The sequence below is a fragment of the Protomyctophum bolini genome (assembly GCF_963924005.1).
Source record: "Protomyctophum bolini genome assembly, chromosome: 17".
Taxonomy (NCBI): Eukaryota; Metazoa; Chordata; class Actinopteri; order Myctophiformes; family Myctophidae; genus Protomyctophum; species Protomyctophum bolini.
The window spans coordinates 41,569,935-41,597,375 of NC_137878.1; the positions used below are offsets into that span (position 1 = coordinate 41,569,935).

The window sequence follows — 27,441 nt, forward strand, 5'->3', positions numbered from 1 at the left end:
GTAGGAGAGTAGCGACACACTTTGATATCGCCGCAAAGCGGGGTGCCTATGGGCTATAGTTCCACACATTGGAACTATCCCATTGAGACAAAGCGGGGTGCCTATGGGCTATAGTTCCACACATTGGAACTATCCCATTGAGACAAAGCGGGGTACCTATGGGCTATAGTTCCACACATTGGAACTATCCCATTGAGACAAAGCGGGGTGCTGCTATGGGCTATAGTTCCAAACATTGGAACTATCCCATTGAGACAAAGCGGGGTGCTGCTATGGGCTATAGTTCCAAACATTGGAACTATCCCATTGAGACAAAGCGGGGTGCCTATGGGCTATAGTTCCAAACATTGGAACTATCCCATTGAGACAAAGCGGGGTGCTGCTATGGGCTATAGTTCCAAACATTGGAACTATCCCATTGAGACAAAGCGGGGAGCTGTTATGGGCTATAGTTCCAAACATTGGAACTATCCCATTGAGACAAAGCAGGGTGCTGCTATGGGCTATAGTTCCACACATTGGAACTATCCCATTGAGACAAAGCGGGGTGCTGCTATGGGCTATAGTTCCACACATTGGAACTATCCCATTGAGACAAAGCGGGGTGCTGCTATGGGCTATAGTTCCACACATTGGAACTATCCCATTGAGACAAAGCAGGGTGCTGCTATGGGCTATAGTTCCACACATTGGAACTATCCCATTGAGACAAAGCGGGGTGCCTATGGGCTATAGTTCCAAACATTGGAACTATCCCATTGAGACAAAGCAGGGTACCTATGGGCTATAGTTCCAAACATTGGAACTATCCCATTGAGACAAAGCAGGGTGCTGCTATGGGCTATAGTTCCACACATTGGAACTATCCCATTGAGACAAAGCAGGGTGCTGCTATGGGCTATAGTTCCACACATTGGAACTATCCCATTGAGACAAAGCAGGGTGCTGCTATGGGCTATAGTTCCACACATTGGAACTATCCCATTGAGACAAAGCAGGGTGCTGCTATGGGCTATAGTTCCAAACATTGGAACTATCCCATTGAGACAAAGCGGGGTGCTGCTATGGGCTATAGTTCCACACATTGGAACTATCCCATTGAGACAAAGCGGGGTGCTGCTATGGGCTATAGTTCCACACATTGGAACTATCCCATTGAGACAAAGCGGGGTGCCTATGGGCTATAGTTCCAAACATTGGAACTATCCCATTGAGACAAAGCAGGGTGCTGCTATGGGCTATAGTTCCAAACATTGGAACTATCCCATTGAGACAAAGCGGGGTGCTGCTATGGGCTATAGTTCCAAACATTGGAACTATCCCATTGAGACAAAGCAGGGTGCTGCTATGGGCTATAGTTCCAAACATTGGAACTATCCCATTGAGACAAAGCGGGGTGCTATGGGCTATAGTTCCAAACATTGGAACTATCCCATTGAGACAAAGCGGGGTGCTGCTATGGGCTATAGTTCCAAACATTGGAACTATCCCATTGAGACAAAGCAGGGTGCTGCTGTGGGCTATAGTTCCACACATTGGAACTATCCCATTGAGACAAAGCGGGGTGCTATGGGCTATAGTTCCACACATTGGAACTATCCCATTGAGACAAAGCAGGGTGCTGCTATGGGCTATAGTTCCACACATTGGAACTATCCCATTGAGATAGAATGAGCATGTCCGCCGCATTCCATTGTTACAATGGGAGTCGACGCTAGCGTCGCCACTCTCTTACTAGAGTACTCTGGGCTATATAGTTAAGAGCGGTTACGTCCTCCCGTGACAACACATGAGGCGTGTGTGTGTGTGGGAGGGAATAATGACGGTATATATCCTCCAATTTGAAAAATAAAAAAACACACCACTGGAATGCAAAATAATGCTTCTGTGCTGCTTAAGTGTTCATGGTTTAGATTCACACTATATGTCCCGACTTGTGGTAGCGTGAATGCATTCCCCGGAGGGGATAACGCAACCGTTCCCGGGACCGATTGAAGTGTACTCGGGTATGGATCGATGTAATGTGGAAGCACTGAATACAGTTGTAATGAAGTGTACTCTGGATACTAATCGATGTAATGTGGAAGCACTGAATACAGTTGTAATGAAGTGTACTCTGGATACTAATCGATGTAATGTGGAAGCACTGAATACAGTTGTAATGAAGTGTACTCTGGATACTAATCGATGTAATGTGGAAGCACTGAATACAGTTGTAATGAAGTGTACTCTGGATACTAATCGATGTAATGTGGAAGCACTGAATACAGTTGTAATGAAGTGTACTCTGGATACTAATCGATGTAATGTGGAAGCATTGAATACAGTTGTAATGAAGTGTACTCTGGATACTAATCGATGTAATGTGGAAGCACTGAATACAGTTGTAATGAAGTGTACTCTGGATACTAATCGATGTAATGTGGAAGCACTGAATACAGTTGTAATGAAGTGTACTCTGGATACTAATCGATGTAATGTGGAAGCATTGAATACAGTTGAATGAAGTGTACTCTGGATACTAATCGATGTAATGTGGAAGCACTGAATACAGTTGTAATGAAGTGTACTCTGGATACTAATCGATGTAATGTGGAAGCACTGAATACAGTTGTAATGAAGTGTACTCTGGATACTAATCGATGTAATGTGGAAGCATTGAATACAGTTGAATGAAGTGTACTCTGGATACTAATCGATGTAATGTGAAAGCACTGAATACAGTTGTAATGAAGTGTACTCTGGATACTAATCGATGTAATGTGGAAGCACTGAATACAGTTGTAATGAAGTGTACTCGGATACGGATAACTACAATATGGAAGCACTGAAAACAGTTGAATGAAGTGTAGTCGTGCGTGGAAGAATCTGGGCCAATGTGAATCATGGCCAGCGAGGAACCAGGCAACCGTATTGGGGAACAGTTGGAATCAAACGGACTCGGTGTGAATCTGCCCTAAAGTTTCCAACCAACCTCTAACGAAAATGCAGGTTCTTTAAAAAAACACACACACACACACACACACACACACACACACACACACACACACACACACACACACACACACACACACACACACACACACACACACACACACACACACACACACACACACACACACACACACACACACACACACACACACACACACACACACACACACACACACACACACACACACACACACAGAAAGTTCTTCGCTCAGCAGTTTAGCACAAAGTCCTCTTCAGTCTTCAAGGCTCCTCGGCTACGCATTCACAATTCACCACAGGAGGAAAAGACAGAACAGCAGAAAGACGATGTGTGTGGAGCGACTGACCAGGAAGACAGACATGTTAGCTGTGGAGCGACTGACCAGGAAGACAGACATGTTAGCTGTGGAGTGACTGACCAGACACACAGACATGTTAGCTGTGGACTGACTGACCAGACACACAGACATGTTAGCTGTGGAGTGACTGACCAGACACACAGACATGTTAGCTGTGGAGTGACTGACCAGACACACAGACATGTTAGCTGTGGAGTGACTGACCACCAGACACACAGACATGTTAGCTGTGGACTGACTGACCAGACACACAGACATGTTAGCTGTGGAGTGACTGACCAGACACACAGACATGTTAGCTGTGGACTGACTGACCAGACACACAGACATGTTAGCTGTGGAGTGACTGACCAGACACACAGACATGTTAGCTGTGGACTGACTGACCAGACACACAGACATGTTAGCTGTGGAGTGACTGACCAGACACACAGACATGTTAGCTGTGGAGTGACTGACCAGACACACAGACATGTTAGCTGTGGAGTGACTGACCAGACACACAGACATGTTAGCTGTGGAGTGACTGACCAGACACACAGACATGTTAGCTGTGGAGTGACTGACCAGACACACAGACATGTTAGCTGTGGACTGACTGACCAGACACACAGACATTTTAGCTGTGGAGTGACTGACCAGACACACAGACATGTTAGCTGTGGAGTGACTGACCAGACACACAGACATGTTAGCTGTGGAGTGACTGACCAGGGACACAGACATGTTAGCTGTGGAGTGACTGACCAGGGACACAGACATGTTAGCTGTGGAGTGACTGACCAGACACACAGACATGTTAGCTGTGGAGTGACTGACCAGACACACAGACATGTTAGCTGTGGAGTGACTGACCAGGGACACAGACATGTTAGCTGTGGAGTGACTGACCAGGGACACAGACATGTTAGCTGTGGAGTGACTGACCAGACACACAGACATGTTTGGTCAGTAGCTGTGGAGTGACTGACCAGACACACAGACATGTTAGCTGTGGAGTGACTGACCACCAGACACACAGACATGTTAGCTGTGGAGTGACTGACCAAGGACACAGACATGTTAGCTGTGGAGTGACTGACCAGGGACACAGACACGACTAAAACTAAGACGGAAAATGTTCGTCGACTACCTTTTTTCACTGACGTAAACTACATAACTAAGCTATGATGACTAAAACTAAGACTAACTGACCTTTTCATCAACAAATAAAAACTAAAATGTCAGGAAGGGACTATAGTGGACAAGAGATCCAGTATAAGTCATTTTACACTTGGTTGCATGCTGAAAGTAACAGATCTACAAGCTCACAAGCTGTGCGCTTGTAGATCTGCCATTACGACGACATCAAGGCCCATTCAAAATACATTTTAGTCGACTGAATCAACTGTAGTCGACTAAAATCTTGTGAAATTTGAAACACTAAAGCATTCCAGGTGACTAAAACTAAATTAAGTTTCATTCCAAAAAGACTATGACTAAAACTAAAATAGAAATGCTCGTAGCGCGCCACTCGGTGCCGCGCTACGAGCTTGTAGATCTGGTATTTTTAAATAGCTAAAGTATAACATAATGCTTAAAACACCAAAAAGGGGTTTCCCGCCCAGAATAGCGATACGATACATGGACGATATTGGTTCATTATGGCGATACGATCCGATTCAATGATTTGAAATCGATACAGTAACTATTTAAAATACATTGACATTTTTCACCCCTGTGTCAATCATCTAATGTGATCCTGGGCTCTACACACCCTCCGCCAACCTGGGGAGAGCAACGGACTTGAACTCATGCTTCATGCCTGAGTGTCCAAGTTGCTCCTTTACACCTGACAGGGGGGAGTTTCCCTGGTTGGACGTAGCGCGTGGAAGGAACACGTTATTCCAACCAGTTCCTTTCCCCTCCATCAGGCGCACCGGCTGGCCAGGGGGAGGCAGTTTAGTGACCAGGATTACTGCATGTTTTTTGTGAGGGTACCTACCCTAGGGGACACGGGGGAGAACATGTGAGGGTACCTACCCTAGGGGACACGGGGAGAACATGTGAGGGTACCTACCCTAGGGGACACGGGGAGAACATGTGAGGGTACCTACCCTAGGGGACACGGGGAGAACATGTGAGGGTACCTACCCTAGGGACACGGGGAGAACATGTGAGGGTACCTACCCTAGGGGACACGGGGAGAACATGTGAGGGTACCTACCCTAGGGGACACGGGGAGAACATGTGAGGGTATCTACCCTAGGGGACACGGGGAGAACATGTGAGGGTACCTACCCTAGGGGACACGGGGAGAACATGTGAGGGTACCTACCTTATAGGGCAGGGGTTCCCAAACTTTTTTGGACCAGGTACCCCTTTTGGGGTAGATATTTTTCCAGGTACCCCCTCATCCTCGCAACACGGATAACAAATAAATGTATACGTTTAAATGTAGACGTCTAAATGTAGACGTCTAAATGTATACAGACGTCTAAATGTATACAGACGTCTAAATGTAGACGTCTAAATGTAGACGTCTAAATGTAGACGTCAATGTAGACGTCAATGTAGACGTCTAAATGTGTACGTCTTCTCTTATGGGGGTCCCTGGCATATCTTTTCAAATGGGGGTCCACGGGCTAGTAGTGTCAATTTGTAGTGTCAATTTGGGGGTCCTTGACATGAAAAAGTTTGGGAACCACTGCTTTAAACACTTTAGCACTTTATGAACATGAACAAAATAGATGGGTCCCCCCTGGAACTCCCTCAGGTACCCCTGGGGGTCCCCGGACCCCACTTTGGGAACCACTGCTATAGGGGACACGGGGAGAACATGCAAACTCCACACATTGACGTTATTTTAAACTAAGTATAATCAAACCCCTCTAAGACATCAGGGAACGACAGTTTTCTACCTCCGGTCTGCTTCGAGGCAGGACTCCAGAGGAGAAGGGGAGATATAACCTCATGGTCAGCTCTGTAGCAGTGGCCGGAAAACTGTGTTCTTCTGGATCGGACCAGTGTAGAAACACGGGGGGAGGTTGCCGTATATTAGATCAGTCGACGGGTGGCTCTTCTAAGAGATATGTTGCGCTCTCATTAGAAGGCGGGTGTATAAAGTGCCATCCAACAGATTCTCTTGTTTCTTTGACAGTGTCCATGTCTCGGAGCCATAGAGTAGAATCGGCTTAACGGTCGTCCTAGATATTTTTTACTTTTAACATCTTACTAATCTTACTAAGTATGAATAGACTTCACTACATCAGGGGCCCGTTTCAACAACAAATATGAGGATTAAACTTGGTCCTGGGTGTTACTAAGAGAAAGGATGGTGAACTTGGTCCTGGGTGTTACTAAGATAAAGGATGGTGAACTTGGTCCTGGTGTTACTAACAGAAAGGATGGTGAACTTGGTCCTGGGTGTTACTAACAGAAAGGATGGTGAACTTGGTCCTGGTGTTACTAAGAGAAAGGATGGTGAACTTGGTCCTGGTGTTACTAACATAAAGGATGGTGAACTTGGTCCTGGGTGTTACTAACAGAAAGGATGGTGAACTTGGTCCTGGTGTTACTAAGAGAAAGGATGGTGAACTTGGTCCTGGTGTTACTAATAGAAAGGATGGTGAACTTGGTCCTGGTGTTACTAACATAAAGGATGGTGAACTTGGTCCTGGTGTTACTAACAGAAAGGATGGTGAACTTGGTCCTGGTGTTACTAACATAAAGGATGGTGAACTTGGTCCTGGTGTTACTAACAGAAAGGACGGTGAACTTCGCCCTGGGTGATGGGGTGTTACCAGCCTGTATGAACACACTACAGTGCATACAGTTACCAGCCTGTATGAACACACTACAGTGCATACAGTTACCAGCCTGTATGAACACACTACAGTGCATACAGTTACCAGCCTGTATGAACACACTACAGTGCATACAGTTACCAGGACGATATTTATAGCATGAAACACCAGAGACAGACGATGAGGAGGAGGAGGCGTCCTGTTCTCAGGTCAGCTCAGGAATAGAACTCAGTCACACATGTATGGTGGGAGCCAGAGACACACGCACGCACGCACGCACACGCACACGCACACACACACACACACACACACGCACGCACGCACACACACACGCGCACACACACACATTGCACACAGTGCACACAGTGCATACATACAGTACATACAAACATACACATACTGTACTGTGGAGTGGAATCATAGAGTTACAGTATATTATATAAGTAGTAATCTAGAGTTGGTGGTTGGAAGTTTCTCTGTGACTTGGGGGGGAGGGGAGGGGAGGGGGGGGGGTCCGTCCGTACCTTATCAAGAGCTTCTCTGTCCACTAGGTCTTGAACGGCCAGGAGCTTGATGCTGAGAGAGAGAGAGAGAGAGAGAGAGAGAGAGAGAGAGAGAGAGAGAGAGATGGTCAAACAAGTGCTCATGAATTACCGTATTGTCCCGAATATACAGTAAGACGACTATCTATTTTAACATTTGTAAAGTTGGTCACGTGGCCAAAAGATGTGGCCACTAGCCAATTAAAAACATGTGGACATTGGTGGACATATGCTGTTGCCAGAAACAAGGCCTTTTAACCACGCTACTTACACACACTACAACTGGCTTACAATTCGCAAACCTGGCAACACTGCCCTGTGTTCTAATAGGCCCACCAGGCCCGCCCCCACACTAGCTTTCAGTCACAGTGTGTTCTCTCCGTCTCTCGGCTGACTCGCAGGAGAAAAAACAAGGAAGAGGAATTCTAGCCTCGCGAGGGGAGCAATTGGATTTTGCTTATTCCTTCTAAATGTCTGTATTTAAAATATCACTGACTATCGCTTCCTTCGCCCGTGTGTGCGTGCATGTGTGAATGAATGAGTCAGTGCATTACGCAGAGCGCTGCTGTGTGACAGAATGAATGAGTGAGTCAGTGCATTACGCAGAGCGCTGCTGTGTGACAGAATGAATGAATGAATGAGTCAGTGCATTACGCAGAGCGCTGCTGTGTGACAGAATGAATGAATGAATGAGTCAGTGCATTACGCAGAGCGCTGCTGTGTGACAGAATGAATGAATGAATGAGTCAGTGCATTACGCAGAGCGCTGCTGTGTGACAGAATGAATTAATGAGTCAGTGCATTACGCAGAGCGCTGCTGTGTGACAGAATGAATGAATGAGTCAGTGCATTACGCAGAGCGCTGCTCTGTGACAGAATGAATGAATGAATGAGTCAGTGCATTACGCAGAGCGCTGCTGTGTGACAGAATGAATGAGTGAGTCAGTGCATTACGCAGAGCGCTGCTGTGTGACAGAATGAATGAATGAATGAGTCAGTGCATTACGCAGAGCGCTGCTGTGTGACAGAATGAATGAATGAGTCAGTGCATTACGCAGAGCGCTGCTGTGTGACAGAATGCTTAGTGGACAATAAACCATCACAGGGAAAACACCTCATGGGTCTTCACCGCAGTGCACCTGTATGGGCCGAGGCGCCAATCATGACTCATCATTCCTCCCTTAGAGAGAGAGACTCTAATCATGACTCATCATTCCTCCTTTAGAGAGAGAGACTCTAATCATGACTCATCATTCCTCCCAGAGAGAGAGACTCTAAACATGACTCATCATTCCTCCCAGAGAGAGAGACTCTAAACATGACTCATCATTCCTCCCAGAGAGACTCTAAACATGACTCATCATTCCTCCCAGAGAGAGACTCTAAACATGACTCATCATTCCTCCCAGAGAGAGACTCTAAACATGACTCATCATTCCTCACAGAGAGACTCTAAACATGACTCATCATTCCTCACAGAGAGACTCTAAACATGACTCATCATTCCTCCCTTAGAGAGACTCTAAACATGACTCATCATTCCTCACAGAGAGACTCTAAACATGACTCATCATTCCTCCCTTAGAGAGAGACTCTAAACATGACTCATCATCCCTCACAGAGAGAGAGACTCTAATTCAGTAGAATCCATGGTCATCGGCTCTTAATGGGTTAAACGAGGAAATCGCAGAAAAGGATTAAGAGACAGTCGGAGATAAAGAGTCTAAAAAACTAATCACTGATTGCTTCAGAGCGGGATAAGATGCACTGACCACCGCACGCACGCACGCACAGCGCTGAGCAGAGTTCTGCTGCAATGTAATGAAAGCTGAGTCAGCAGGGGTGAATTAACAATGACCAGCTAATCTAAAACCACAGTCACAGTCACAGTCACACTCACACTCACACTCACACTCACACTCACACACTCTACGCTGTAATAAAAGCTCTCTATCTGCATCCGTACACTCATTGTAATTCAAGCAGTGGCTCAGCGGTAGAGTGGCCGCAGATGGATGGGAAGCGCAAGGTTCCCGGTTCGATCCCTGTGGGCTCCCCCAGATTTAAGACTCTGAACCCCTGATTGCTCCTGATGTGCAGGTTGGTGCCTTGCATGGTTTCCTCCGCCATCGGTGTGTGAATGCAATCTATGCGATCTATGTGAAGGTGTGTGTGTGTGTGTGTGTGTGTGTGTGTGTGTGTGTGTGTGTGTGTGTGCGTGCGCACATGCGAGATCCAGTATGAAGGGACTAGTGGACAAGAGATCCACTAGGAAGGGACTAGTGGACAAGAGATCCAGTATAAGTCAATTTACACTTGGTTGCATGCTATTTTCAGCAAGTGTAAAAAAAAAACAGTCATTACGACGACATCAAGGCCCGCCAAAACACATTTTGTTCGACTAAATCAACTGTAGATTTAGTCGAACTAAAAACTAAGACTGAACACTAAAACATTCCAGGTGACTAAAATGTGACTGAAACCAACTGGAAACTATTCAAGAAACGTTGCTGCCCCGGCGGAGCTGCCGTGATGAATATGCATTAGCGTTAGCGTTAGCATGAGCTACATGTGACTCATGCAAGGAATGTGGACGTCAATATTAATACGTGGCAGGATTACCACCTACACGCGATGTAACCGAATGAACGCGTACCAACTGTGTTACAATGTCTTAAAACCCACCCCTTTTGGTGTTTTAACTAAGCCTTACGTTATGCTTTACCTATTGAAAAATAGCAGATCTGCAAGCTTGTAGGTCTGCTATTTTTGAAAAAATGGTAAAAAATGCAACGTTCAGGCCTAAATGGGTTAATCCACAAGATATTGTTATGCAATGAATCATTATTACCCCGGGGGTTATTTTCAGCCCGCCCGGAGGACTGTCTGGGATTATATTATTATAATCTTCACTGTGTTGTGTACTGTACTGATGATGTTGTTTTATTATATTATATTAATCTACACTGTGTTGTGTACTGATGATGTTTATTATATTATATTAATCTACACTGTGTTGTGTACTGATGATAGTGTTGTTTTATTATATTATATTAATCTACACTGTGTTGTGTACTGATGATGTTGTTTTATTATATTATATTAATCTACACTGTGTTGTGTACTGATGATGTTGTTTTATTATATTATTTTAATCTACACTGTGTTGTGTACTGATTATGTTTATTATATTATATTAATCTACACTGTGTTGTGTACTGATGATGTTGTTTTATTATATTATATTAATCTACACTGTGTTGTGTACTGATGATGTTGTTTTATTATATTATATTAATCTACACTGTGTTGTGTACTGATGATGTTGTTTTATTATATTATATTAATCTACACTGTGTTGTGTACTGATGATGTTGTTTTATTATATTATATTAATATACACTGTGTTGTGTACTGTACTGATGATGTTTATTATATTATATTAATCTACACTGTGTTGTGTACTGATGATGTTTATTATATTATATTAATCTACACTGTGTTGTGTACTGATGATGTTTATTATATTATTTTAATCTACACTGTGTTGTGTACTGATGATGTTTATTATATTATATTAATCTACACTGTGTTGTGTACTGATGATGTTTATTATATTATATTAATCTACACTGTGTTGTGTACTGATGATGTTTATTATATTATATTAATCTACACTGTGTTGTGTACTGATGATGTTGTTTTATTATATTATATTAATCTACACTGTGTTGTGTACTGATGATGTTGTTTTATTATATTATATTAATCTACACTGTGTTGTGTACTGATGATGTTTTATTATATTATATTAATCTACACTGTGTTGTGTACTGATGATGTTTATTATATTATATTAATCTACACTGTGTTGTGTACTGATGATGTTTATTATATTATATTAATCTACACTGTGTTGTGTACTGATGATGTTTATTATATTATATTAATCTACACTGTGTTGTGTACTGATGATGTTTATTATATTATATTAATCTACACTGTGTTGTGTACTGATGATGTTTATTATATTATTTTAATCTACACTGTGTTGTGTACTGATGATGTTTATTATATTATTTTAATCTACACTGTGTTGTGTACTGATGATGTTTATTATATTATATTAATCTACACTGTGTTGTGTACTGATGATGTTTATTATATTATATTAATCTACACTGTGTTGTGTACTGATGATTTTTATTATATTATATTAATCTACAATGTGTTGTGTACTGATGATGTTGTTTTATTATATTATATTAATCTACACTGTGTTGTGTACTGATTATGTTTATTATATTATATTAATCTACACTGTGTTGTGTACTGATTATGTTTATTATATTATATTAATCTACACTGTGTTGTGTACTGATTATGTTTATTATATTATATTAATCTACACTGTGTTGTGTACTGATGATGTTTATTATATTATTTTAATCTACACTGTGTTGTGTACTGATGATGTTTATTATATTATATTAATATACACTGTGTTGTGTACTGATGATGTTTATTATATTATATTAATCTACACTGTGTTGTGTACTGATGTTTATTATATTATATTAATCTACACTGTGTTGTGTACTGATGATGTTGTTTTATTATATTATATTAATCTACACTGTGTTGTGTACTGATGATGTTTATTATATTATATTAATCTACACTGTGTTGTGTACTGATGATGTTTATTATATTATATTAATCTACACTGTGTTGTGTACTGATGATGTTTATTATATTATATTAATCTACACTGTGTTGTGTACTGATGATGTTTATTATATTATTATAATCTACACTGTGTTGTGTACTGATGATGTTTATTATATTATATTAATCTACACTGTGTTGTGTACTGATGATGTTTATTATATTATTATAATCTACACTGTGTTGTGTACTGATGATGTTGTTTTATTATATTATATTAATCTACACTGTGTTGTGTACTGATGATGTTTATTATATTATATTAATCTACACTGTGTTGTGTACTGATGATGTTTATTATATTATATTAATCTACACTGTGTTGTGTACTGATGATGTTTATTATATTATATTAATCTACACTGTGTTGTGTACTGTACTGATGTTGTTTTATTATATTATTTTAATCTACACTGTGTTGTGTACTGATGATGTTGTTTTATTATATTATATTAATCTACACTGTGTTGTGTACTGATGATGTTTATTATATTATATTAATCTACACTGTGTTGTGTACTGATGATGTTTATTATATTATTTTAATCTACACTGTGTTGTGTACTGATGATGTTGTTTTATTATATTATATTAATCTACACTGTGTTGTGTACTGATGATGTTTATTATATTATATTAATCTACACTGTGTTGTGTACTGATGATGTTTATTATATTATATTAATCTACACTGTGTTGTGTACTGATTATGTTTATTATATTATATTAATCTACACTGTGTTGTGTACTGATTATGTTTATTATATTATATTAATCTACACTGTGTTGTGTACTGATTATGTTTATTATATTATATTAATCTACACTGTGTTGTGTACTGATTATGTTTATTATATTATATTAATCTACACTGTGTTGTGTACTGATGATGTTTATTATATTATTTTAATCTACACTGTGTTGTGTACTGATGATGTTTATTATATTATATTAATCTACACTGTGTTGTGTACTGATGATGTTGTTTTATTATATTATTTTAATCTACACTGTGTTGTGTACTGATGATGTTTATTATATTATATTAATATACACTGTGTTGTGTACTGATGATGTTGTTTTATTATATTATATTAATCTACACTGTGTTGTGTACTGATGATGTTTATTATATTATATTAATCTACACTGTGTTGTGTACTGATGATGTTTATTATATTATATTAATCTACACTGTGTTGTGTACTGATGATGTTTATTATATTATATTAATCTACACTGTGTTGTGTACTGATGATGTTTATTATATTATATTAATCTACACTGTGTTGTGTACTGATGATGTTTATTATATTATATTAATATACACTGTGTTGTGTACTGATGATGTTGTTTTATTATATTATTTTAATCTACACTGTGTTGTGTACTGATGATGTTTATTATATTATATTAATATACACTGTGTTGTGTACTGATGATGTTGTTTTATTATATTATATTAATCTACACTGTGTTGTGTACTGATGATGTTTATTATATTATATTAATCTACACTGTGTTGTGTACTGATGATGTTTATTATATTATATTAATCTACACTGTGTTGTGTACTGATGATGTTTATTATATTATATTAATCTACACTGTGTTGTGTACTGATGATGTTTATTATATTATATTAATCTACACTGTGTTGTGTACTGATGATGTTTATTATATTATTATAATCTACACTGTGTTGTGTACTGATTATGTTTATTATATTATTATAATCTACACTGTGTTGTGTACTGATGATGTTTATTATATTATATTAATCTACACTGTGTTGTGTACTGATGATGTTTATTATATTATATTAATCTACACTGTGTTGTGTACTGATGATGTTTATTATATTATATTAATCTACACTGTGTTGTGTACTGATGATGTTTATTATATTATATTAATCTACACTGTGTTGTGTACTGATGATGTTTATTATATTATATTAATCTACACTGTGTTGTGTACTGATGATGTTTATTATATTCTATTAATCTACACTGTGTTGTGTACTGTACTGATGATGTTTATTATATTATATTAATATACACTGTGTTGTGTACTGATGTTGTTTTATTATATTATATTAATCTACACTGTGTTGTGTACTGATGATGTTTATTATATTATATTAATCTACACTGTGTTGTGTACTGATGATGTTTATTATATTATATTAATCTACACTGTGTTGTGTACTGATGATGTTTATTATATTATATTAATCTACACTGTGTTGTGTACTGATGATGTTTATTATATTATATTAATCTACACTGTGTTGTGTACTGATGATGTTTATTATATTATATTAATCTACACTGTGTTGTGTACTGATGATGTTTATTATATTATATTAATCTACACTGTGTTGTGTACTGATGATGTTTATTATATTATATTAATCTACACTGTGTTGTGTACTGATGATGTTTATTATATTATATTAATCTTCACTGTGTTGTGTACTGATGATGTTTATTATATTATATTAATCTACACTGTGTTGTGTACTGATGATGTTTATTATATTATTTTAATCTACACTGTGTTGTGTACTGATGATGTTTATTATATTATATTAATCTACACTGTGTTGTGTACTGATGATGTTTATTATATTATATTAATATACACTGTGTTGTGTACTGATGATGTTTATTATATTATATTAATCTACACTGTGTTGTGTACTGATGATGTTTATTATATTATATTAATATACACTGTGTTGTGTACTGATGATGTTTATTATATTATATTAATCTACACTGTGTTGTGTACTGATGATGTTTATTATATTATATTAATATACACTGTGTTGTGTACTGATTATGTTTATTATATTATATTAATCTACACTGTGTTGTGTACTGTACTGATGATGATAGTGTTGTTTTCGTCGACTTAAAAACTAAGATGGAAAAATGTTCGTTAACTGTATACCTTTTTTCACTGGCGAAAACTAAATAAACAACCAAGTCGTGATGACTAATACTATGACTAAATATACTGTCGATTTCGTCAACAAATTAAAAATAGACTAATATGTTAGGAAGGGACTAGTGGACAAGAGATCCACTATAAGTCATTTTACACTTCTTGCATGCTGAAAATAGCAGATCTACAAGCTCACAACGTGCGACTTGTAGATCGGCTATTTTCAGCAAGCGTAAAAACTGGCATTACGACGGCATCAAGGCCCGCCAGAACACATTTTAGTCGACTAAATCACCTGTAGATTTAGTCGACTAAAATCTTATGACATTTCGTTGACAAAAACACTAAGACATTCCAGGTGACTAAAATGTGACTGAAACTAAATGAAAACTATTCAAGAGACTAATGACTAAAACTAAAACAAAAATGTGTTTTGCCAAAACAACAGTATAGCTGCTGATAGCATTATGTCATGCTTCAGCTGTTGAAAAATAGCAGATCTACAAGCTCATAGCACGGAGCCGAGTGCCGCGCTATGAACTTGAAGATCTGCTATTTTTGGAGAAAAAAAATGTGAAATTGTGGCGCAAATCTTTAATATATATTCTTTCAGAGTGAGCGTTTTTAACTCAAATCTTTGCTTCTGGGAGGAGGGGGTCCCTGGAACAACATATGTTAAGATGGGGGTCCCTGGAACAACATATGTTCAGATGGGGGTCCCTGGAACAACATATGTTCAGATGGGGGGTCCCTGGAACAACATATGTTCAGATGGGGGGTCCCTGGAACAACATATGTTCAGATGGGGGTCCCTGGAACAACATATGTTCAGATGGGGGGTCCCTGGAACAACATATGTTCAGATGGGGGTCCCTGGAACAACATATGTTCAGATGGGGGTCCCTGGAACAACATATGTTCAGATGGGGGTCCCTGGAACAACATGTGTTCAGATGGGGGGTCCCTGGAACAACATATGTTCAGATGGGGGTCCCTGGAACAACATATGTTCAGATGGGGGTCCCTGGAACAACATGTCTTCAGATGGGGGGTCCCTGGAACAACATATGTTCAGATGGGGGTCCCTGGAACAACATATGTTCAGATGGGGGGTCCCTGGAACAACATATGTTCAGATGGGGGGTCCCTGGAACAACATATGTTCAGATGGGGGTCCCTGGAACAACATATGTTCAGATGGGGGTCCCTGGAACAACATATGTTCAGGTGGGGGTCCCTGGAACAACATATGTTCAGATGGGGGTCCCTGGAACAACATGTGTTCAGATGGGGGGGTCCCTGGAACAACATATGTTCAGATGGGGGTCCCTGGAACAACATATGTTCAGGTGGGGGTCCCTGGAACAACATATGTTCAGATGGGGGTCTGTGGCCAAATACAGATAGTTTGAGAACCACCGACATAGAAACATAAGGTTTTTCTGAAAACTGTCAGGATTTAGAGGACATTTGTAGAACGGTCCTCGGGTCTAAGAGGAATACTATAGAGTGCAGAGGAGCGTGGAGAGACAGGACGTCTGCCTTGAGGCACAAACACCGTTTTAAAACCTGCTACACTGCTCCAACCCAGCCCTGGATAAACACTACAGTACTTATGTCATTAGAATTATACAATACAACACCTACAGAGCATTGCCTCTCCAACAGAATACAGAGCATTGTCTCTATAACAGAATACAGAGCATGGCCTCTATAACAGAATACAGAGCATTGTCTCTATAACAGAATACAGAGCATTGTCTCTCTAACAGAATACAGAGCATTGTCTCTCTAACAGAATACAGAGCATTGTCTCTCTAACAGAATACAGAGCATTGTCTCTCTAACAGAATACAGAGCATTGTCTCTCTAACAGAATACAGAGCATTGTCTCTATAACAGAATACAGAGCATTGTCTCTATAACAGAATACAGAGCATTGTCTCTCTAACAGAATACAGAGCATTGTCTCTCTAACAGAATACAGAGCATTGTCTCTCTAACAGAATACAGAGCATTGTCTCTATAACAGAATACAGAGCATTGTCTCTATAACAGAATACAGAGCATTGTCTCTATAACAGAATACAGAGCATTGTCTCTATAACAGAATACAGAGCATTGTCTCTATAACAGAATACAGAGCATTGTCTCTATAACAGAATACAGAGCATTGTCTCTCTAACAGAATACAGAGCATTGTCTCTATAACAGAATACAGAGCATTGTCTCTATAACAGAATACAGAGCATTGCCTCTCTAACAGAATACAGAGCATTGCCTCTATAACAGAATACAGAGCATTGTCTCTCTAACAGAATATAGAGCATTGTCTCTCTAACAGAATACAGAGCATTGTCTCTATAACAGAATACAGAGCATTGTCTCTATAACAGAATACAGAGCATTGTCTCTATAACAGAATACAGAGCATTGCCTCTATAACAGAATACAGAGCATTGTCTCTATAACAGAATACAGAGCATTGTCTCTATAACAGAATACAGAGCATTGCCTCTATAACAGAATACAGAGCATTGTCTCTCTAACAGAATACAGAGCATGGCCTCTATAACAGAATACAGAGCATTGTCTCTATAACAGAATACAGAATATTGTCTCTATAACAGAATACAGAGCATTGTCTCTATAACAGAATACAGAGCATTGCCTCTATAACAGAATACAGAGCATTGTCTCTATAACAGAATACAGAACATTGTCTCTATAACAGAATACAGAGCATTGTCTCTCTAACAGAATACAGAGCATTGTCTCTAACAGAATACAGAGCATTGCCTCTATAACAGAATACAGAGCATTGTCTCTCTAACAGAATACAGAGCATTGTCTCTCTAACAGAATACAGAGCATTGTCTCTATAACAGAATACAGAACATTGTCTCTATAACAGAATAGAGAGCATTGTCTCTCTAACAGAATACAGAGCATTGTCTCTATAACAGAATACAGAGCATTGTCTCTAACAGAATACAGAGCATTGCCTCTATAACAGAATACAGAGCATTGTCTCTATAACAGAATACAGAGCATTGTCTCTAACAGAATACAGAGCATTGCCTCTATAACAGAATACAGAGCATTGTCTCTAACAGAATACAGAACATTGTCTCTATAACAGAATACAGAGCATTGTCTCTATAACAGAATACAGAGCATTGCCTCTATAACAGAATACAGAGCATTGTCTCTCTAACAGAATACAGAGCATTGTCTCTCTAACAGAATACAGAGCATTGTCTCTCTAACAGAATACAGAGCATTGTCTCTATAACAGAATACAGAGCATTGTCTCTCTAACAGAATACAGAGCATTGTCTCTCTAACAGAATACAGAGCATTGTCTCTCTAACAGAATACAGAGCATTGTCTCTATAACAGAATACAGAGCATTGTCTCTATAACAGAATACATAGCATTGCCTCTAAAATCTCCCAGAGGTATTTTGGGCACCGACTCCTCTCTGAGCTTCAATATGCATGAGACAGCTCTGACCCCGCGACCTCTGGCTGCAGTACCCGTCAAACGCACGCACACACACGCGCACCCACGCACAGTACTAGAATATGAACGCACCACACTCACACACACTGTATGACCTCTGCAGTATTTTCTACAGTGTGTGCACACAGTGTTTGTACACTGTTCAGTCTCAATATGCAAAGTGTCATGTGCCTGTGCGTGCGTGCGTGTGTGCGTGTGTGCGTGCGTGCGACCCGATTGGCTGGTTTCACTGATATCATGTAGAAAGTTAAGGAGGCCAAAGGTCAACCGTTGATGTTAAAGATTATTTTAGTCATTTAGTCTCTCATTAAAGTCTCTTGAATAGTTTTCATTTAGTTTTAGTCACATTCTAGTCACCTGGAATGTGTTATGTACTATTTTTTAGTCGACTAAATATCACGAGATTTTAGTAGACTAAATCTACAGTTGATTTAATCGACTGAAATGTATTTTGTCGGGCCTTGATGCCGTCGTAAAGACAATCAAACCAGTAAAATGGTTTCACACTGGATCTCTTGTCCACTAGTCCCTTCCTAGTGGATCTCTTGTCCACTAGTCCCTTCATAACATTTTAGTCTATAGCTTTTATTTGTTTTTCATGAAATTGTCAATATATTTTTAGTCTTAGTTTTAGTCATCATAGATTAGTTTACATTTAGTTTCCGTCAGTGATAAAAGGTAGTCGGACATTTTCCGTCATAGTTTTAGTCGACTAAAACAACACATGTATACTTTAGTTACTGCTCCGGCTAGAATCTGCCCCAGGCCCGCCCCCTGAGGTTATATATATATATATATATATATATATATATATATATCCAGTTTCTGCTTTGTCTTTCATTATATTTGATTCATTTCCATTGTTGATTTGACTGTCATAACTACAGACTGTCAGAACTACAGAACTACAGACTGTCATAACTACAGACTGCCAGTACTACAGAACTACATACTGTCAGAACTACATACTGTCAGAACTACATACTGTCAGAACTACAGACTGTCAGTACTACAGAGCTACAGACTGTCAGAACTACATACTGTCAGAACTACAGACTGTCAGAACTACAGTCTGTACTAACTACAGACTGTCATAATTACAGACTGTCAGAACTACAGACTGTGACAGTCTGTAGTTCTGACAGTGTCAGAACTACAGACTGTCAGTACTACAGAACTAAATACTGTCAGAACTACAGACTGTCAGAACTACAGACTGCCAGTACTACAGAGCTACAGACTGTCAGAACTACAGAACTACAGACTGTCAGAACTACAGACTGTCAGAACTACAGACTGTCAGTACTACAGAACTACATACTGTTAGAACTACAGACTGTCAGAACTACATACTGTCAGTACTGCAGAGCTACATACTGTCAGAACTACAGACTGTCAGTACTACAGACTGTCAGAACTACAGACTGTCAGTACTACAGAACTACAGACTGTCAGTACTGCAGAGCTACATACTGTTAGAACTACAGACTGTCAGTACTACATACTGTCAGTACTGCAGAGCTACATACTGTTAGAACTACAGACTGACAGTACTGCAGAGCTACATACTGTTAGAACTACAGACTGTCAGAACTACAGACTGTCAGAACTACAGACTGTCAGAACTACATAACTACATACTGTTAGAACTACAGCCTGTCAGAACTACAGACTGTCAGAACTACAGACTGTCAGAACTACAGACTGTCAGTACTACATAACTACATACTGTTAGAACTACAGCCTGTCAGAACTACAGACTGTCAGAACTACAGACTGTCAGAACTACAGACTGTCAGAACTACAGACTGTCAGTACTGCAGAGCTACAGACTGTCAGTACTGCAGAGCTACAGACTGTCAGAACTACAGTACAGAGTGTCAGAACTACAGACTGTCAGAACTACAGACTCTGTGCTCTGTTTGCTCCAGGTCCGTGTGAGTTAAGCCCTGTGAGAGATGAACTCTAGTAACCTCAGAGGGGTGTGAAATATTGCAGATCGGGAGCTGTCAGAAACAATAAGAAAGACAAAGATAAGTTACCCGAGCCCCATTTATGATAAATAGTGGATCTGCAAGCTCTCAACGCGGCGCCAAGCGACGCGAGCTTGCAGATCCACTATTTTCACCGTTTGTTTTTGTGAGCAAAACATGTGTTTTTTGTTAAATATGCAAAAAGGCTACACTTGTGTCACTTAAGATAGCATTTCATGTAAACATATAACACTCTATAAATAATGTATATATGCATAGTTTCATTACATAGATATTCCACTGTTACGTTCTTAGCTTATGTATGATTCATGAAGACTACTTTTTTTATGTATGTGATAAATGACTAAATTGTAAATTGCAAATTGTCACGTCGAAAGAGGTTAATAAACGAATAGTTGCGTCAAAACAACATGAGGCTAATATAATAATATGAATGATTATAAAGACGTGTCAGGTGTAGATGGATGGACCAATCATCCGTCGCCATGTTCCCAAACATCAGATGGATCCACAGATATAATAATATAATTATGCATGAAAACATAACTCATAACTCATAATTGAAGGTTCAATGTGAACAACAATAACCTGGTTAACCCGTTGGTCTCTCCCAGCGTCCAACACAGTGAACTCTAGTAACCTGTTTGTTCAGAGAGAGAGAGAGAGTCAAACTCAAGACTCTCATGAACTGTGATAACCCCTCCGACAGACAGACAGACAGACAGGCAGGCAGGCAGACAGGCAGGCAGGCAGGCAGGCAGGCAGGCAGGCAGACAGACAGACAGACAGACAGACAGACAGACAGACAGACAGGCAGGCAGACAGACAGACAGACAGACAGACAGACAGACAGACAGACAGACAGACAGACAGACAGACAGACAGACAGACAGACAGACAGACAGACAGACAGACAGGCAGGCAGGCAGGCAGGCAGACAGACAGAAAGGCAGCCAGGCAGGCAGACAGACAGACAGACAGACAGACAGACAGGCAGAAAGGCAGGCAGACAGACAGACAGGCAGGCAGAAAGACAGACAGGCAGAAAGACAGGCAGACAGACAGACAGACAGACAGACAACCCTGGCCCGGCTAAATAATGGACGTGGTTCCCCCCCGACCCCCCCCGAGTCCCGTGACGAAGCTGTAAGAAGCGGAACGGAGCCGTGAACATGTGGAGGAGGAGGGGGGGGGGAGGGGGGGGGAGGGAAGAGGATGTGAAAGTTTACTAGAAATCATGACGGCTGACCAGTGGTTCCCAAAGTGTGGTCCAGGGACCCCCAGGGGTCCTTCAGGGAGTTCCAGGGGGTCCCCACATAAATGAAAACCAAATGGACCCTTATGGGTCTGTGACTCTGAGAGTGTAACACATGGAACCAAATGGACCCTTACGGGTCTGTGACTCTGAGAGTGTAACACATGGAACCAAATGGACCCTTATGGGTCTGTGACTCTGAGAGTGTAACACATGGAACCAAATGGACCCTTATGGGTCTGTGACTCTGAGAGTGTAACACATGGAACCAAATGGACCCTTACGGGTCTGTGACTCGGAGAGTGTAACACATGGAACCAAATGGACCCTTACGGGTCTGTGACTCTGAGAGTGTAACACATGGAACCAAATGGACCCTTATGGGTCTGTGACTCTGAGAGTGTAACACATGGAACCAAATGGACCCTTATGGGTCTGTGACTCTGAGAGTGTAACACATGGAACCAAATGGACCCTTATGGGTCTGTGACTCTGAGAGTGTAACACATGGAACCAAATGGACCCTTATGGGTCTGTGACTCTGAGAGTGTAACACATGGAACCAAATGGACCCTTATGGGTCTGTAACTCTGAGAGTGTAACACATGGAACCAAAGGGACCCTTACGGGTCTGTGACTCTGAGGTCACATTCATACCAGAGAGCTTTGCTGCGATTAAAACGAATCCTGCTGCGCATTTTCAGAAAGTGCGCTTCGTTTGGCAGGTGTGAAGGCTCATTCGAATCGTAATGCGTATCGAAGAACCGCATTATACTCCGAGCAAAAATGGGGGTTTCGCTTCGCTTCCAATCGCACTTGATTACGATTCGGTGCAGGTGTGAATGCAATCCGCAGTAAATTAAGTAAATTAAGCAAACAATGTGGCGGGTGAGGAGCTGAACACAGTTGGAGACGGAGAACGCATATTTTACGCAGCGCAAAGATGTCCCGTTACCGTGGATAGACGTGGTCGAATGAGGAGACTGAAGCCCTGATCGAAATGAGGACGAGTACATTAATCAATTGCTTAAGAAAACACATAAACACTGCAGTGTATTATAGCCTACAGAATATTCTGTCTGTCTGTCTGTCTGTCTGTCTGTCTGTGCGTGCCGTAAACATGGAGTGCTGTCACTGTGTGGGGACTAGTGGGGAGTAGGAACTTTCATCTCGATAAACTTGTAAACATTTTGCGCTGCTGTCTGTTATATCAGTGCGGCTCAGCGCTGTGCCTCCATGCCCAAAAGAACAGTGCGTGCTTATAGTGAGAGAGCGAGAGAGGGGGGGTCCAGTCCCAGATGGCACGACACATGCACGTTATGAGTATAATTTTATCACCATAGATTATTATTATTATTATCATTTCACTGTGTAGGCTAGTTTATGAATGGAACACATTGATAAAGGTCCCCCCTGCTGCGTTTCCAATTGCTGCGGATCACGACAGTGTGAAGGCAAACAGCAGCAAATTAAATATGCAAGAATCCCATTTCTCTGCCCATACGCATCCGAGTCTACCGAAGTATTGGGTGAGAATGTGACCTGAGAGTGTACAAATGGAACCAAATGGACCCTTATGGGTCTGTGACCTGAGAGTGTACAAATGGAACCAAATGGACCCTTATGGGTCTGTGACTCTGAGAGTGTACAAATGGAACCAAATGGACCCTTATGGGTCTGTGACTCTGAGAGTGAACAAATGGACCTCTCTCTGTCCAGAAGCCGTTGTACAGGGAAACACAATGCATGCTGGGAGTTCATTGAACTCCAGTAGCAGTTTGGAGAAGTGCCACAACGCTCACACACACACACACGCACGCACACACACACACACACACACACACACACACACACACACACACACAGTTGGAGCACTGCGCAAACAGACAGTATCCTCCTGGTAGACTGTTCCTCTCCTAGGCTAGTTGTTCGTCGCGTCACATTTAGCGATATCCACAGTCCTATATCTGATTGACAGCCCATACATCCAATCAGAAAGGTCCTATATCTGATTGACAGCCCATACATCCACACAGAAAAGTCCTATCTGATTGACAGCCCCATACATCCACACAGAAAAGTCCTATCTGATTGACAGCCCCATACATCCACACAGAAAAGTCCTATATCTGATTGACAGACAGCCCATACATCCAATGAGAAAAGTCCTATCTGATTGACAGCCCATACATCCACACAGAAAAGTCCTGTCTGATTAAATGCAGGATGTGTGTGTGTGTGTGTGTGTGTGTGTGTGTGTGTGTGTGTGTGTGTATAGTACACGTGTGTGTGCGTCTGTGTGTGTGTGCGTAGTACACGTGTGTGCATGTGTGCGTGTGTAGTACACGTGTGTGCATGTGTGTGTGTGTGTGTGTGTGTGTGTGTGTGTGTGTGTGTGTGCGCACGCACGCACGCACGCACACGTGGACCCTATAATATAGCAATACTAAACAATCACAGCTGATCTCATCAGCGATCACATCCAAGGCCATAAATAATAAGACATAAAGCATAAGATAAAAATCCAATTAAAACGACATCAATAAATGCAACCCTAAGCACTGTATATCAGAATGGATATACAGACTATGGGATGGTGAGAAACGCTGTGAAACCCTCTGGGCCGTGGGATGGTTCATCAGTTAAACAAACATTCAGCGTGTTGATGTTTCTGGGAGGCAGATCGTCATGTGATCACGTGATGCAAAGTAAGCTAATCAGGGGAACCAATTCCATTTGACGGAGATGCTTTATGACCACATAAACCTTTATTGACGCTCTGAGGACAATCTGACAGTGATAACAGAGGGCCAAACTGAGGACACACACACACACACACACACACACACACACACACACACACACACACACACACACACACACACACACACACACACACACACACACACACAGAGCCTAAACAAAACGTCTACATTGTTAAAGCTGTATAATCATTTAAGACGAATTCAGAAACGGGTCTCGCGGTCGCAGCGAACGTATTTCCTGTAGGCGGAGACGACATATCGCTGGCGTAAACTCACAGTTCTAAAACGGGTAGTCCCAATACATGATTCTGATTGGCTGGTTACCGTCACGTGACCGGTGTAAATCTCACCCATAATCCACACCTTCAATCACTTTATATCAATCCCAGGTGCAAAAGCAGTGCTGCTGACCGCTTCACATGTAGTAGTATCACTCCGCCACCCGGAACCGGCTTTGTTGTTGTTATGGAACCGTTCACAGTGACTTTTGATTTGTTGGGTGGACTAAGTGTGGACGAGTGGTTGCAAGAAGACAATATGGAGGAAGAACAGACAAAACGACACGCAGAAATAAATGACAGCGACCTACAAAAGCTTGAAAAGTCAAGAAACGAAGAGGGGACCGTGAAACAGACAATGTGGGCCGTTCGCTGTTTTCAATCCTGGTGTACCCAGAAGGAGTTATATATTGACTTTAAAACAATCACAAAAATGGACCTTAACGAGACTTTGCGGCACTTCTATGCCACCGTGAAAAATGGGAAATGTGAGTCTTATGGTTTCAGCAGTTATGTTGGGCTACGTGCAGGGCTTAACAGGTACATAAATGATCCACCCATAAGTAGGTCCTGGTGTCTACTGAAAGATTCCGAATTTATCACCAGTAACAATGTCTTTGTTGGAGTAGTGAAGAAACTCCGCAGAGAAGGACGTGACAAAACAACACATCACCAAGCACTAACAGAGGAAGACTTGGCCAAAATCAAGCACTCTCCAGCGTTGAATCCAAATACACCACGGGGTCTCGTCAACAAAGTGTGGTTTGATGTGCAGCTGCACATGGGACGCAGAGCTAACGAGGGGAACCGTAAACTGAAGCCTGAATCATTTACTGTCCGCCAGGACGAGAACCCTATCAAGTATGTAACATTATCATTCAACGAATGTACAAAAAATCACAAAGACGCCAGTGAAAGAAACAAAGAGTCACTGCGGGGATTTATGTTCGAGCTGCCTGGAAACCCACTGTGTCCTGTCGCTTCACTGGAGAAATACTTGTCGTTGCTGCCGGATAATCCACCCTCATTCTATCTCCATCCAAAGCGAGCAAACTACACTAATGATCTGTGGTAAGTTAACGATTTATTTATTTTTTGCCAATTATGTCATTGTTAGTTGCAGTGTAGTTTGGTTACTCTAGTCTACAGTGATGGGAAATTGTCTTATTTCTCCTAACGTTAGGTATACCAGAGAGCCCATGGGGGTAAACTATCTTTCCTCCATGTTGCCTCGGATTTGCAAAGCAGCTGGCACCGCAACTGTCTACACCAACCACTGCTTGCGAAGCACCACAGTACAAAAACTCTCTGATGCGGGTCTCGAGGCTAGAGAAATCATGTCGGTGACCGGTCACAAATGTGAGGCGTCCCTGCAGTCGTACTGGCACCCAAACTACGACGCCAGGAGAAACTGGAGCAATATCCTTGCAGGCAACAAACGCAGCTCATGTGCGGAGTCGACACCCCCCCTCCCCCCGAAGAGGAGTTCCACTGCCAACATGGCAGAACAGTATTTCAGTAATTGCACAATTCTCGGTGATATACAGATAAATGTGAATCAGTCTCGTTAAGTCTCGAGTTAATCTCGTTAAGAATGGCTAGTTCTTTTTTGTTCTTGGGAGAAAAAAAAGACTGTATGTAATGTCATGCACTGCTTGCTTGGGAAAAGGACGAAATAAAGTTGATGATTACGTCACAGGTGTGTTGTTTCTACAGCTGGGTGGCCGCCGCCGGGGACTACTTTCTTGTAGCTAGGAATTTACAGGCGATGTTCTATTACTGTGAATTATTTTAATTGGGAAGGGACAGATTTTTCATGTTGCCATATTTGTTAACCGTTTTAGAAAAGCAATAAGCCACTCGAGGTCTCAGGTTACCGGGTATTTTACACTGGCTGGGTAGGGTAGAAGCCCCTCCGCTGCGCGTCGGGTCTGCCTACGCCTCCCAGCCAGTGTAAAATACCCGGTAACCTGAGACCTCTCGTGGCTTATTGCTTACTTACTTTATACCTCATTAAAGTATGAGGTATGAAGTACTTTATACCTCATACTAAGCATTTAAAGTATGTTGTGTTCATATAAACCTACAGGGAATACGTTTGCTGCGACCATGAGACCCGCTTCTGAATCTGTCTACATTTCACATACTGAGTGCTACAGTATGTGAAATGATATCTACATTACATAAGTGTAGTCTTTGCATTAATGTACTACAGTAAGGGGCTGCTATGCGGGGATGAGGTGGGGTCTGAAGAGGTGGGTTTTCAGACTACGGCAGAAGGTCGG

General features: G+C 41.2%; 1 protein-coding gene across 1 annotated transcript in view; it reads right to left on the reverse strand.

The window, feature by feature from the left end:
* eepd1 (endonuclease/exonuclease/phosphatase family domain containing 1) overlaps window positions 1-27,441 on the reverse strand; it is a 59,844-nt gene that overhangs the window by 15,776 nt on the left and 16,627 nt on the right. The window contains exon 6 of the mRNA XM_080787283.1: window positions 7,642-7,693. Coding sequence (XP_080643409.1) covers window positions 7,642-7,693 — 52 coding nt within the window. The remainder of the gene's footprint in view (window positions 1-7,641; window positions 7,694-27,441) is intronic.